General features: G+C 41.1%; 1 protein-coding gene across 3 annotated transcripts in view; it reads right to left on the reverse strand.

Annotated features, from left to right (window-relative positions):
* Positions 1-49: 49 nt before the first annotated feature.
* The window catches only part of Heatr1 (HEAT repeat containing 1), a 47,224-nt gene continuing 32,187 nt past the window's right edge, over positions 50-15,086 (reverse strand). For 2 of the 3 annotated variants that reach the window (XM_087181926.1, XM_004854606.4), the window contains 13 exons: positions 14,017-14,177; positions 10,545-10,591; positions 9,765-9,888; positions 8,924-9,064; positions 8,172-8,464; positions 7,328-7,478; positions 6,143-6,301; positions 5,865-5,999; positions 5,621-5,725; positions 5,370-5,538; positions 4,352-4,506; positions 3,645-3,803; positions 1,725-2,265 (listed from right to left, as the gene is read on the reverse strand). In XM_087181926.1, coding sequence (XP_087038052.1) covers positions 1,918-2,265; positions 3,645-3,803; positions 4,352-4,506; positions 5,370-5,538; positions 5,621-5,725; positions 5,865-5,999; positions 6,143-6,301; positions 7,328-7,478; positions 8,172-8,464; positions 8,924-9,064; positions 9,765-9,888; positions 10,545-10,591; positions 14,017-14,177 — 2,147 coding nt within the window. In that variant the 3' untranslated portion in view covers positions 1,725-1,917. Of the gene's footprint in view, positions 1,273-1,724; positions 2,266-3,644; positions 3,804-4,351; positions 4,507-5,369; positions 5,539-5,620; positions 5,726-5,864; positions 6,000-6,142; positions 6,302-7,327; positions 7,479-8,171; positions 8,465-8,923; positions 9,065-9,764; positions 9,889-10,544; positions 10,592-14,016; positions 14,178-15,086 lie in introns of those variants that run through there. The other variant, XM_004854607.4, reaches the window with a different exon arrangement.

A 15,086-nucleotide genomic window follows, 5' to 3' on the forward strand; every position in this document is an offset into this window, starting at 1 on the left:
GTCTTAGTCACTTTCTTATTGCTGGGACAAATTACCCAACACCCACAACTTAAAAGGAGAAGTTTATTTTGGCTATTTCAGTCCATAGTTGGCTGACTCCAAGGCAGAAACAGCATGCCAGAGGAAAAGCTGCTCACCCCATGGCATCCAGGAAGCAGAACAAGAAAGAAGTGAGGAGCCCTTTCAAGTCATATCCCAGTGACTCCCTGTCCCGCCTCCTAACAGCATGTTCAGCTATGAATTCTTCAGCGGATGAAATCACTGATGAGTATAGCACCGCCCCATGATCCAATCACCTTCCAAACCTATGAGACTTTTGGGGGACGTTTTAGATCTAAACTGTAACACAGTTCTTCGATGCCTTAAACGTGAAGGAAAATTTGTGTAATTTTATTTGAGCCCTCAAGTCTAGGTTGAGAAAAATCTAGCTTCACTAGAGATTAGAGAACTTCAAACCCTTAAAAAAAATGTAGCGATATTTTACTTTCTCATACAAATACCTCTGGGTTAACAACCTCAAGGAAATGTGCTCATTTTCAATCGCCCAGACCACTTATTATTTCTGGGCTTTTTCTGTATGTGATCAGCAGGGTATGGGTTGTTTCATTGTGCCTCCTTCCTCTAACCTCCCAAAAGATTAGGGGGTAAAGGAGACAGTCACAGCCCTGAGTAAAAATGCATTCCAGAACCACTCCCTCTGTGGACACAAACACAGACTGAGGCTGAAGGGTCAGTCTATCCAACGTGAAAAGGACAAACCAAATGGCTTTAGTCAGAAGACTCGTGCGGATGCTGAATGGCTGTCATCTCCTTGAGGTGGACAGTGAGCCCCCAACCTAGTTTCACGTGCATGCAACACACAGAGCAGTGCAGCTTCACATCCACATGTCTGGTCAGCTTTGGCTGCTCCAGTTATTCACATCTGGCCCACTGGTAACATTATTCAGAAAAGACGAGGACAAATGCTTAGCAAACATAGCAGACTGTATAAAAACATGTCTCATTACTCTTTAGCAACTCTGTACAGATGGCAGGAGAGGCTTACAGGGATCCTGTATAAAGCAGTCATTAAATATCTACAGGTGTAAAGGCACCAAAAATAATATGGCACCAAACACCCCAAAATAAAAATATGAAAAATAAATTTGAACTCTCAACAGAGTTTGGTCCTCCAAAGGAAGTTTCAGAAGTAGCTCTGGAGTGGCTCCCCCAGTGTGACCTCCAGCTGTTGAATGGTCTTTTGGCACTGGTGTTCCACTTCTTCACACTCATCTAAAAGAAAGGAAAAAAATCTAAATTAAAACTTCGGCCACCAGTCACCCTGCCTCAACTCTCATAGGCCTGATTCTCAATGCCCCAAGCCCTCTGATAATCAGTCCCAGAAGCACAGCCAGGAAGCAAGGGCAAGGGACACACCTCCCTCTCCTCCCTTCTGCTTTCAGCCCTCTTACAGCATGGCCTTGGCAGAGACTAGGTAGATCCCTGGCATAGGTGGACACATCCAAACCCAAAATTCAGGGTGCTACTCCTTTAGAAGCTAACATGGCCCCCAGCAGTCAGACCCCATGAAGGACACGCTTCAGTCTAGGATACTGTGTTAATACCAGAGACGTGGTCTCCTTGCTATTGCTCCTGCTTGGTGAGAAGAACAGTGAAGTGCAGGCCCCAGCGTAGCACAAACCTGGCTGTTTACACCAGCTTTACTTGCCATATTCACTGGCTTTGCTACCTTCATCAAATCATTTACACCTTTAAGCTTCCTCTACTTCTTCTTTTGTAAAACAGGAACAATGGTATTTACCCCAGGGGGAGGCTTCAATGAGATCATCCAGGTAAAGTGCCTAATACTGAGAGTACTGTGGATAACGTGACACTAGACACTGATTACAATAACCCCACATGTGGAGACCAAAGTATTCAACCATGCATACATTGTGAGATTAACAAAAAACAATATTGTAGTCGATATGAGCCCAAAACCCCGCAGGCATGCAGTGATAAACATAGTGTAAAAAACCTCTCTGAGGACAGTGAGGTGGTGCCCCCAGTCTGCCCAGAACTAGACCTGCTGACAACACACCACATCCACAGCTGTGTCACCCAGGCACACAACCACAGAATTGTACTGTAACTACTTTTTAATGTTTGGGGATTACCTTCCATCAGTTCTGCTAGGAAAGGAATGGATTCTGGGAGGAGGACAATATAATTCTCCTTTAGTTTTTCAGCCAACGCCAACACAGTAATCAAGGCTGCAAACCGCACCTACCAGGGACAAGAGTAAAGAATAAAAAAAAAGTTTACTTATTGTTTATTGTTGTATTACTATCTTAAGGTCTGACTCTAGATAAGCTTTTTTAAGACTAATATTATTTCACATGCATTTATCTCACTTCATTAGAACACCAGTTTGTTTAACCATTTGGGGTCTGTTTGGAATATGGGTAACCTTACATATATGGTTTTCAAACTGTTCCCACACAGCAGCATTCAACGTGAATGTCTTTTTATGACATAGTCCTAAGAAAAAACAAAAACAAAATGCCACACGCAAACTCAAGTGTGTCACTAAGTTTAACTGTGCTGTAGCCGTCCATCTGGTGGGCTGGGGCTGCACTAGACAATGGTGATGTGGCAATGAAGAGTCTTGGCCACCACTGGCAGGACTGGCAGCTCATAACCCCTGACTGCACTCAACACTGTGAGGGACAAGGGCGCCCACTTGGGGTGTGTGCTCATGTCAGCACTGAATAAAACATACACTGTGTCACAATGTCCCAGTTTGGAAATTTTTAAAAAACCCCAATACATACATACACCACACAATTTGGGCACTTCTCTTGTGCCATGTCTATGATGGGAAATGCAGGCAGGTGCTACATATTGTTAGCAAAGTCCTTTTGAAATAAAACAATCTTCTTTCTAGTTTACTACCTATATTCAATACATATATTGACACTGTGCAAACAAAATAAAATATTAAACTTGATTCTGCCACTTACATAAGAACTTATAATTCAAGATTTAAGGGTTTATCAATGCAGCCTCATTATTTTTAACTTCTTAATAAAGGTCGTAAGTTCATACTAATAAATTCTATTAAGTTTGTTATATCCCTTGAGATTCTAATATGGTGATTAGTTTGAGAAATGATGATTCACTGCTAAAGCCACTAGAAAATACAGGTGTGGAATTTTAAACTACCCAGGTCACTGTATTTCTGCAGCACCACTTAACAAAATCAGAAGCCTAATGTGTACAGAGGAGATGATCTCATACATTGCTCTACCTCAAGGGAGTGTTCTGTGGACAAAGCATTTGTCTAAGAACCACAATGACATTTATATGGCACTTAAAAACAACAGGAATTATTTCGAGTTTTTGCTATTTAAGATCTGAAAGTATTTAGAAAGTTATCTCAATGTATCTGTCACACCACTGGGGGTGAAGAGGGGGTGCCTATTAGTTATAAAGTATATGTAAAAGTAAGAAATTTCTTAAGGCTTGAATTTCACTCAACACAGCAGACCAGACCTCCATTACTAGAGGATGGGTGGCAAAGCTTCCCTGCTGCTGTACCTGGAGCCTGTGCCCACAACCACATGTAGGTCACTTAGGCAGCTGGGGGCCATGCAACTTCCTACCTTGGGTGAGGAGTCTCTAGTCTTCAACAGAATCTGGTAGTTCAGTGGTTTCCACAGAGAGTCATCTGCCATGGCCACTGAGAACTGTGCAATGCAGGGTATCAGGTGCTGCGTCACCCGCTGCTGGAACTCCTCTTCTCCTCCAAGCCTGTTTTCCAGCTGAGGAGGGAGACGAGGACTGTGAGCAACAGCTCTCATTTTTTCTTCTGTCTGAACACATCCCCGGTACCATCTTCACAATATGAGCAGCCTCAAACCCTAGGTCCCACTCTAATATAATACTGTCTCTCCAGAGCAAATTTCTTACCTTCTGCAATTCAGAGTTTGCTGCTATTAGCACCAGCCCTGTCCCTTCAGAAGGAAATCATGGAGGGCTCTTTCCTCCAGGGGTTGCCATGCCCTGAGACAGTCCTGATGGGGGCCCGTTAAAACACAGCTTTCAAACGTAATAACCATGAACTTTTTGAAATTTTTTGAACATTTTGAAAAGTTCAAAAGAAAAACTCCATAATTAAGTCAGAGCCATGAATAATCAATTTTAAAATAAAAATGTCATGTATAAGGACACCCCACCACCACCAAAAAACAAACAAAAAACACCCCACAAGAACAAAAACACCTTTTTAAAAAAGGCTCACAGCTGTCCTCTGGCAAACACAAAACCTGCCTCAGCTGAGCATTCAGAGACAGCCCCACCAGTTACCTACCTGATCCACCAGGGGCATCATGAGGGCTTCTGCTCGCTCTTTACTCAGAAAGTGCTGGGTATCAAAGAGGAAAATCTTATACAAACAGTTCAAAATAAATTGTAACAGCAAGCAGCATTTCTCAGGGTCCTGTTCAGAGTCAAAAAACGCTTCATCTGTAGGTGGGAGTAGTTAAAAAAAAAAAAATTTCAGAATTTAATCTCCAATGTTTAAATGTGAATCACTTAACTACAATCAGAAGACTGTTTCAGAAATGATCTAGAAATCATAATCAGGATGAAAGCTGAACACAAGAGAAATGGATGGCATCCCAGAAAAGTGATTTCTTCATTTGGAGTTGTCAAGATCTGGCAAGTCAAACTTTCAACTTCCATCAGGTCACTTACTAGCATTAGAGAGTAGCCCAATCTGAATTTTTGTTTTGCTTTGTTGTTTTTTGAGACAAGGTCTCACTATGTAGCTCAGGATGAACCTGAACTCATTATACACCAGAGGGTGGCCTCAAACTCATGGCAATCCTCCTGCCTCAGCCTCCCAAGTGCTGGGATTAGAGCATGCACCACCACACCTGGCCCAATCTTAATTTTTATTATTATTATTAGTGCTAGGATTGAACCTAGGGCCTCAGGCATGCTAGGCAAGTGCTCTACCACTGAGCTACACCTCCAGACCCAATTTTAATGTTTTAAAGAATCACTTCCAGTAACTAATAATACTTGCTTACTGTATTCTTTCTCCTAACCCTTTTTTTTTTTTTTTAAAGAACCGGGGATCGAACTCTGGTCCTTGCACTTGAGAGGCAGGCGGCAGAACCACTAAGCTAAATCCCCGGCCTTCTCCTAACCATCTGATTAATAACGTTTCCCCATTATGCTAAAACTAACACTTGTATAACAACATTACAGAAAAAATTCACTCTTCACTCAAGAACCTTTAACATCTCGTCTAGGCACCAAGGTGCATCTAGCACTAACTGTGCCCCATGTAAAGCATGTGGCAGAGCAAGGGAGCTACTAACCTGTTTTGGAGATGTTCACTTGGTTCAAGGTGTCAGCAAAAGGCTTCACCAAGTGGCCGGCAAAAAGAGTGAATAGCCCCTTCAGTTTCTCTGCAATGCGGTCGGCCAGGTTGTAAAATGTCAACAGCCTGTCCTTTGGGGCACCTTCTGTTTTGGCCCAATCAAACAGCTGAAACCGTAACAGAAGATGAGTGTCTCCCATGCATCCTGTCATATCGCATCACAGAGGATGCAGAAGAAGAAGGCCTTACCTTGAAGAACAGTGGTCTGAATGTGACCTCGGACAGTTTCACGACCATGGCCACCAGGCAGTCAATGATACAACTTTCTGTCTTCCCAATTTCCTCCAGGTCATTCTACAAATGGGAGAGATGACTTAGTAGAGTACTAACTCTAAATCATTTGGCAAGTACAACTGTTGCACAACCAGATTTTTCTCTGGCTCTTACCTAAGCGCAGGACAAAGCTAAGATGTGGGGTTGAGGACCAGCTTACCTCTGGGTGCTGTGCCCGGAACTCCAGGGCCTCCAGGAAAAAAGTGGTCAGCAGAGACTGATGGGAAGTGAGCTCCTCCTTTTTCATCACCCCGATGTGCTCCTGCAAGATGCTCATGAATGGGCCCATGTGATTCTGCCAGGAACACAGCAATGAGATGTGCCATTTTTATTCTTCCTAGAGCTCAGCAATGCCCTTTCATAGGAATTAAACCAGCACATGCTTCTCTCCTACAAGAACCTCTCCCTTTTCCAAAGTCCAGTATCCAATGATCTTACCTTCCAGTTCCTCTTGATCTGCTTGTAAGTCTTGCCAATGGCTGGCAGCAGGACTCGGGGGGAGAGCTTGGTGGCTAGTGTCTTTTTAAGAGACATGAGACAGATGTTAGCCTGTGAGGCAGAGCCCATTTCACTGGTGATTTTCTCTAAATGAATCACCTAGAAGAATACAAAAAACATGACTGAGCCCTGTTGTGTTGACAAGCACACACAGAAAGCTCAGGGATGACAGTTAATTTGAACACTGAGCACATTCAGCTCCACAAAGAATCCCTCGTAAAGCCATTCCTTAGTGTTGGTGGGCAAGATGGGGCAGCCAGGGATGGAGGGAAACAGTGGCCACGGAAGCACTCAGAGTACCCAACTGACGATTTCCTTAGAGGATGGGAATCTAGGGACGAGAAGAGCCAGGATCTTCCTTGCCAAAAAAACCAAGAAAGCTCCTCACAGCCAATGCCCCTTTTTTATAGTGCTAGTTATGGAACCCAGGGCCTCACACATGGTAGGCACATGCTCTACACTGGGCTACATGGCTAACCCCAGGCGGCTACTTTTCAGCTCTGGTGGAAGAGTATGTGAATTGGTTAAATCATGTGCACAATAGAAGTAAAGTTCCTAACTTCATGAATGGCAGATGATCCATAAAACAGAATAACAGAGAAGTTGGGGATTTAGCTCAGTGGTTTCGCCGCCTGCTGCACAAGTGCAAGGACCCAAGTTCAATCCCTGGTACCAAAAAAAAGAATATCAGAGAAATGTGGGCTTAACACTTATGGGTGTTTTTGATTGGGAATACCATCTGCTCACTGTGTGTGGACAGGCAGCTGCATTTTACGAACTGTGCCTTTGGAATAGGTAACCTTCCACATCAGAAACAAGCAGGAGTGATAACAGGCAGCTCTTCCTGCCCAACCCCAAAGATCTTGCCGAAGAAAATAAAAAGCAATAAATACATCCCGCACTGTTTTAACAAAGAGAAGGGCCCCACTGAAGTGATCCCCAGGTCAGTTTCAAGGTGAAGCAGAAGGGACAATGGAGGAGAAAAACAGGCACACATTTGGTAATAACAAGCACATCTTTTCAGAAATAATCTGCTAAACAGAAACACTTAATACAATGATGAAATTGGTAGTCCTTCACTTTTCCCTGCCACCCTGTGTAGCACAAAGGATCACCCCAGCTTACCTGGGACAGAACTCCTTCCAAGTAGGGGCTGATGAAGTGTGGGAGGGTCTCAACGACCTTATGTAGGGCAGCCAGGGCACTGAGCAGAGAGACCTCACTGTGGATCAGCTCACTAGTGCTCTTCACAGCTATCAGCAAGGATGGCATCAGGCTGGGAAGAAAGGGCAAGTGCTTAAGCATAATCACACAGAAACTCAGACTAGACACTGGAACAGAGGACCATATGAGTAAATCCAAACAAATCGTGCCTGTTAATCACCATATACTCATAGCAACACATTTTAATATACAGCTAAGAACAAGAGATCTGGCAGTACCAACAGTACTGACACAATAGGAACTGTTAAAAAATATCAGCGTCTGAATTACTGGACATAAGCCATGTTTCGGGACTGTGCACAAAGCCTGGCTATCCCTATCCTGCAGAAATCCTAGGGGGCGGCAGATACATGGTTTATAGATAGCAGAGCTCTCAAAGGTTAAATTGGTCATTAGGTGGACAGCTAGTTCCAGCTGGAGCCAAAGATGGAGTTAGGCGTGTAAGACTTCCTAAGGCGGCAATGTAAGGCTGCTCTGGCCTTGCCTCTCTTCAGGGAGCTGTGACACTGCTTTCCAACCACAGGTAGTCAAAGGGGAAAAGAAGTGGGGGACAAGCAACCACACAAAGCAGTGCCTCTAAAGGTAAATAGCAATGCTGTGTTTACTAGTTTGAAGAGAAGAACAATTCTTTAACAAATCTACTTTTAGGTAATTTCCATTCAGTGGCCAAAACAAGTCACTAAGGCCTGATTTCCAATCTGCCTGGGAATGAGGTGGTTTCTGTTCCGCATCTCCAGCAGCATACCTGGGAAGCTGGGGGATGGCCAGTGCCTCCAGGGTGGAGGCCACCTCTGCTATGCACAGCAGGGCACTGCCCAGGACATTCTTCTCTTCCTTTCTTTCTGGAGCAATCAGTTCTACTGCCATATTCAACACTGGCACGAAAGACTCTGGGTTTTCTGCACCAAAGTTCTTGCACAAAAGCTTGAGGGTATACAAAGCTGTTTGTCTGTTTATTGCTTGTTCTTCTTCTGCCTCCTTTTTCTTATGTTGTACAATGCCCAGAAGGACTGGAATCAGTTTTAGGAAACGGTAAACCTAGAGAACAGCCAAAATCTTCAAATAATTAAAGCTGCAAAAACTGCCAATCCATCTTCCCATCTTCATAGCTTGAGATTCTAATGGAGACGAGGGCTTCCAAGCCACATGACTATATGAAAACAGTTGTTTTTCCATTCTCTTTACTGCTAAGCAAAGCTTATGCTCTCTGACCAACTTCTGATTTATATTTATATGAGGCATCCTCACAGGAAAGGGTGATTAAAATGCTAATGCTAAAGCAACGTATGGTCAACACCAAACAGGAATTCCATTCTAAGAGCTCTTACAACACATTGATGTGTCTAATAGAATTAACACCACACTTTAAAAACACACATATAATAGCTCAGATGATATAACTATTTTAAATGGAGAAACTGGAGAAACTTCATGAGTTAAAGCAGCTCTTAATAAAGCACAGGAAGGACCAGGGTCTGCAACACAACCCTCACTCACAGTTTTCCTCTTCCAGGATGTGCTCTGCTGTAGCTTGTTATTCAAAAGATCCAGTGCTTTCCGGCGTACAGATGGTAGGGGATTGGTCACCAGACCTCTAACCACAGCAATGAATGTGTCTGTGGGCAGCAAGGCATTGACCTGTCAAGAAGTTTACATTTAACATAAAAAGGGAAAAAAAGAGAAAGAAAAAAGACCAACTTCAATTAAGATAGACTTCTATGCATTGCGAGGTGCTAGGTATTTTCAGACACAACTTTCTTGTGTAATTCTTACAGTAAGTTTTGAGGTAGTCATTATTTACCACAATTTTTTAATTAAAAACAAAACAAAACAAAACTTGATGCTAAGAATAAACTGTTGAAGCCATATATATAGCTAGATTTAGCTATATCTGAAATGTGACCCTAATTTCAAAGCCAATATACCTAATAGGTATTTTAATTTATTGTATTTGAATGGAGAAAAATTTATATATTGTATAACTGAATACTAAAACCATCAGATTTAAGCCAGGCCTGGTAGTACTGTAATCCCAGCTGAGGTAGGAGGATTATAAATTTGGGCCCAGGTGGACAACTTCTCGAGATACTTTTTCAAAACAAAATACCTCATCAGATATATTAAGGCACCTACTTTTATAATATTAAAAACTGTATTATAGTTTTAATATAATAAAATTGTCAGGGAAACTTTTTTCCAGACAAGTGGTTTTTTTAAGAAAAATCTGAGTTTCATTACATTATTAAATTCATTTTTAGTAAAACTTTAAATCAAATAATTTCTTAATGCTATAAAAACTAGTGACAAACAGTGATTAAGGGGAGAGATGAAGATGTACCTTATCTAACACATCGTATGTTTTGCTGAGGAGTGCTCGCCAGAACTTCACGGTGAGTTTGTCTGCATTTTTTTCCATGGACTGTGCCACAGTGTTGATATAGCCAAGAACAGTCTCGAGCAACCTGAAACACGGAGCTGCACTCAGCAAAAAGCAGCTAAAGCATTTCAAGAACTTGGATTTATCTCATGCAGAATGTAAGAAATTCAACAATTTCATACTAAATTATTTAAAAAATTATGTGGAGGGAAAGATTATTACACAGAAATACCATTAAGAAGTAAACAGGGCCGGGATTTAGCTCAGTGGTTTCACTGCCTGCTGTGCAAGTGCAAGGACCCGAGTTAGATCCCCGGTACCCCCCAGCCCCCAACCCCGCAAAAAAAAATTTGGTCCAGGGATTTAGCTCAGTGGTTCCGCTGCCTGCCCTGCAAGAGCAAGGACCAGAGTTTGATCCCTGGTACCAAAAAAAAAAAAGTAAACAGAGGCTTCTGGAAGGATATTCCTCATTCCAGCTCCAAAACTTGGCAAATGCACTGTGGTTTTTAAAGAATATTTCTTATTTTTAGGAAAAGTACAATAAAGTATCAGAGGAAAGAGGCATAATGTATATGACTTGGTTTCAAATGGCTCAGAGACAAAAATGTACGCAGAGAGAATGACAAAAATGTGTCAATTGGTGAACCTGACTATAGAGTCTATGACAGTTGTGTTTTCTATTTTTCCAGTCTTTCCATAAGTCTGAAAGTATTTCCAAATAAAAAGAAAAAGTAAACATACCTCTGTTCAAGGCCATTCAAAATCTGAGGACCACCACTTTCAACCACCTAAGTTTTAAAGAAGGTTCCATTAGAACAGTATGGTCTCTGCTAGTGAAGTCATTTGAAATAGGTTCAATGAAACTCAAGCTATTCATGCAAACCTCTCAGCTTAGCTGATTTCTGGCATTAGAATTTAATCAGGTTCAGATCATCCTCACTGGACTACAGTAACTACACCTCTCTTAAATTTAGTTTAGTTATATTCTATTTGCAGTATCTGTAAAGTACAACAAAAATTTAGGAAAATATAGCAAACAAACAACACCCGTTTGCTTCTTTCTTTTTTGGTACCAGGGATCAAACTCAGGTCCTTCTGCTAGCGACGCAGGTGGCGGCACCACTGAGCTAAATCCCAGGCCGCTGCCTACTTCTTAATTCTATAAAATGCTGACCTGGGTAGCTCATACGAAATTGGTTGAGATGTTAAACATTATGAACACAGCGGTAGACCCCTACATACAGCTCCCTGGCCCATCCTCCCACTACCCCAGGCCTCTCAAGGACAACCATCCTCCCAATCTGTTATTGTTTCCAAACAGTACGTTTTTATGGTAACGTTAGATTTGCGATGTGTGCCTGGATGGGGACTTATATTGCTCTACTTCTGTGGATATAACTTATTTATTCCTGTGCCTCTGTTGCTAGACTTTATGTCCTTTTTATTTTTCCTTTTACAAGTTCAATATCCCTTTTCTGAAATGTTTGGAACCCAGAAGTAGCTTAGATCTTTTCAGATTTTAGAGTACCTGTATATACATAATGAGGTATCATGGGGATGGAACCCAAGTTTAAACATGAAATTCACTTATGTTTTATACATACCATATACACACAGCCTAAAAGTGACTTTATAAAATATTTTTAATATGCCTGTGTTTTAGCTGTGACTCATCATATGAGGTCAGGTGTGGTATTTTCCATTTGTCATGTCTGCACCCAAAAATTTCTGTTTTGGAATACTTTGACTTTCAGATCACGGATGCTCAACCTGTACTAATAATGCTAAAAGACATTTTTATAAGTGTCTTAACAACTAGGCAAGTTTTGGTAGAGCAAATGCTTAAGAAAGGGAATTACTGACCTTTCTGACTCTATGGAACCCTTCTAAGTGGTTTCTAAAGTGCTGGGCCAACTCACACTACCTATCACCATGTACTTCACGTCCTTGGCATTCCTTGGTACTAGCCACTCTTACAATTTTACCAATTCAACAGGTACCAAGGTGGTCTCTCATTTAATTTGCATTTCCTGTTTACTAAGGAGGTTAAATTGCGATGTATATTAATTGGTCATTTGTGACTCCTCTCATATTCTCAGCCATGGTTTTCATCAAAGCAGATAATTTTTAATTTATGCAGAGCCATAATCTCTTGGTCTCTGGCTTTTTCACTTTATAGTGGCTTTTTGTTGAACCAAAATTTTAAAGAAAAATTCTTCTTTATTCTCTGGTCACATTATTTTTCTCCTTCATTTTCTTCTAAAAGTTCTAAGTGCTACTTTTCACATTAAAGTTTTTACCTAAAATTATTTGCTACATATGGTGTGAGAACAGTTTTTGTCTTCCCACAAATATAAAATGAATCATGCCAGTGCTAGTACAGTAATACCTCAGTTCACGAATGCTTCTGTTTGAACAATTTAGTTTGCAAATAGAATCATTTGGAAAAATTTTGTTTCGGTTTTTGAACTCTGGACTGGGTGACAAACATGATGTCGACCACCTATCTTTCCCAGAATCGTGGAACAAATTAAGTTCGGGAACTGAGGTACCACTGTACTTGGAACAGTTCTCTTTTCACTGGCTTTTAACACTACCTGCCACCTTTTCTACCCACACCTAAATGTGTTTATGAGCTTGCGGTTTGGTCACACTGATCTGATTACTCTTGCTCCACCACTATCTTTGGTCCTATACATTTTGGGATCAACTTGTCAAGGTCATTTAAAAAAATGTAATTGAGGAAGTGCACTGTATTTCTAGATTTATCTGAAAAGAACTGGAATCTATGGAGTCTTCTTGTGTATGAACAGCATCTCTTCTACTTCTTAAAGTTTTCTTTAATATACTGGAAATTCCTCCATGATATTCTTACATACATTTTGTTAGGCTTATTCTTAGCACCTTATAAGTTTTTTTAATCATATGTGAAATATTTTTTCTATTCTATTTTTAATTTTTAAAAAATTTTTTTGGTACCGGGGATCAAACTTGGATCCTTGTGCTTGCAAGGCAGGCGGCAGAAACGCTGAGCTAAATCCCCGGCCCTGTTCTATTTTTTAATTAGACAAATGCTGGCACTATAAAATGGTGTGTAAGACTAGTGAGTTTAGCTGGCTTGACTGATATAGGCCACTGTCACTAATTTCTGTCAAGCAAGCTCACTGGACTAATTATTAGTTCTGAGAGTTTGTTGGTTTTATGTTTTCCTCATTCTTACCGCATTTCTTTTCCTGAATAAACATGACAACAGAAGGCAGCTTTCATCCTGACATTAGCAGGATACCATTAATGTTTTGTACTTAAGTATACTATAAACCACAGACTTCTAATAGATACTCTCTCTTATCAAGCCAAAGGAATTTCCATCTATCCCACACTAAGAAAATTTTTTTTCTTAAATGATAAATGAATACTGCATGTACTGAAATATTACTATGTAAAAATTAGGATGATTATATGGTTTCCCCTCTTAATCTGTTACTGTAATATGTACTTTAAAAGACGTTTTAGTGTTGAACCACTTTTGTATTCTTGCTCACAACTGTCCTTTCTTTTCTTATTATCTAAAATGAAACTTGACACTCAAACAGAAGAGTGTACCAATCTTTCATGTAGAGCTCACTGTATCCAGGCAAAGACACAGTACACTAGGACCATGGCACCCTCGAAGTACTCCCCTACTTGCCTGCCATTACTGTCCCCTACCCTGCATAGATACCACTACCTTGACATTTAAAACTGTAAATACCACTTTGCCTCTTTATAGAATCATGGAATGCATCCTTTTGTGTCTGGCCTCCCTCTTTCAAAACTGTTTCCCTGAGATTCACCAGGTGGCTGTGTTGTGCACTCATGTTCACTAAAGATGACAGACAATTTATCCACGGCACTTGGAGTGTGACCAGTCTTGAGCTGCCCTGAACGATGCTCTCATAAGCATTCTTAAATATGGCTTTTGGCATACATGTTCATTTACTTCTGGTGAGTATACACCTCTTGAAAATGAAATTGCTAAGTTGTAAGGCTTACATATTCAACCCTGGTAGATCATGCCATGAAGTCTTTCACGGTGAAGTGTACTGATTTTCTATATTCAATTAGTCATGCCTCACATTTTCATAAGACATTTACCAAGCTGCAAGTTTAAAACACAGTTCCTTCAGCAAAAGCAAGATCATTTTATCATGAGGACATTTAAAGAACACATCACCTTTTTGAGAAAATTATTGGAAGCCAGGAGCTGGGCCATGAAGGACACTGACAAAAATTTAAAGTGTCTCAGCTGCTTGCTTGTATGAGTGTCCACGTTAAAGATCTGGAGCATCTCTTCTTGTGACTCACCCTTCTTCGATATTACCTTGGGAAGAGTTTCTAAAAGACAGCAACAGAACAGGTAACCATACTCATCTTCTACCCGATTCCTTGGCATAATGAGTTCTAATATAATATGATGAGGGGTCGCAATTTCAGACATAAACGTGTTCAGCTATGACACCCAGCCTTTCCTCTTCTAAAGCAGTGAGAAATGGGAACATATTTGCCAAGACAGTAACCTACTGTCTTGAGAAGGTGTGTAAGTCAAGAAGCAAACCCTAACAAAACAGGCAACTGAGAAAATCAAATAGGAGACGAAGGTATTCCAGAAGGAATCTTGCACTCCTGGATCTGAATGGACTTTCTGGAGCCTCAGGGGCACTTACTTCACAGCCCTCAGAGGCTGGAGGAGGGTCATTAGTCTTAAGGTTGGACTCTTAAGTCTGAAGATGTGTGTTCTAAAACTACCAACTTTACATGTAGAATTTCTTATCCAGGTGTATCTAATTTAAATGGGGTTTGGGGATATAGTGATCAGGGGCCCATAATAGGCAACTTAAAGACTATCGTTTTAGGGAAATAAGGGGATAACTCAGTGGAAGAGCACTTGTTTAGCATGCACAAGCCCTGAGTTCCAGCCCCAAAATCACACAAAAACAAAAGTTAACAACAAAACGTTGTGCTAAAGAAGGACTCACTATGAAGACTCTCCCTTAACCAAGTTGCCACATATAGCTCTCAGGGAACTTCCTGGTCTGCCCCTGTGAAACCTGAGCTGACTGCATGACAAGGCCAACAGCCAGCCACAAGGAATTGTGGAGCCATCTCTCTAATGTATCTTATTCTCCTCCGAAGGCAGAAAACTAAGAATGTTCAATGTACTAGACCTTCCTTAAACCAACCTTGCTGATGCTGGGATGATTGGAATTGTCTTCAAGATTGCTATGCGACAACATTTTAATATTT

Source organism: Heterocephalus glaber, unplaced genomic scaffold (genome assembly GCF_053883595.1).
Source record: "Heterocephalus glaber isolate CG9 unplaced genomic scaffold, H.glaber_assembly_v1.0 deba00001472, whole genome shotgun sequence".
Classification (NCBI taxonomy): domain Eukaryota; kingdom Metazoa; phylum Chordata; class Mammalia; order Rodentia; family Bathyergidae; genus Heterocephalus; species Heterocephalus glaber.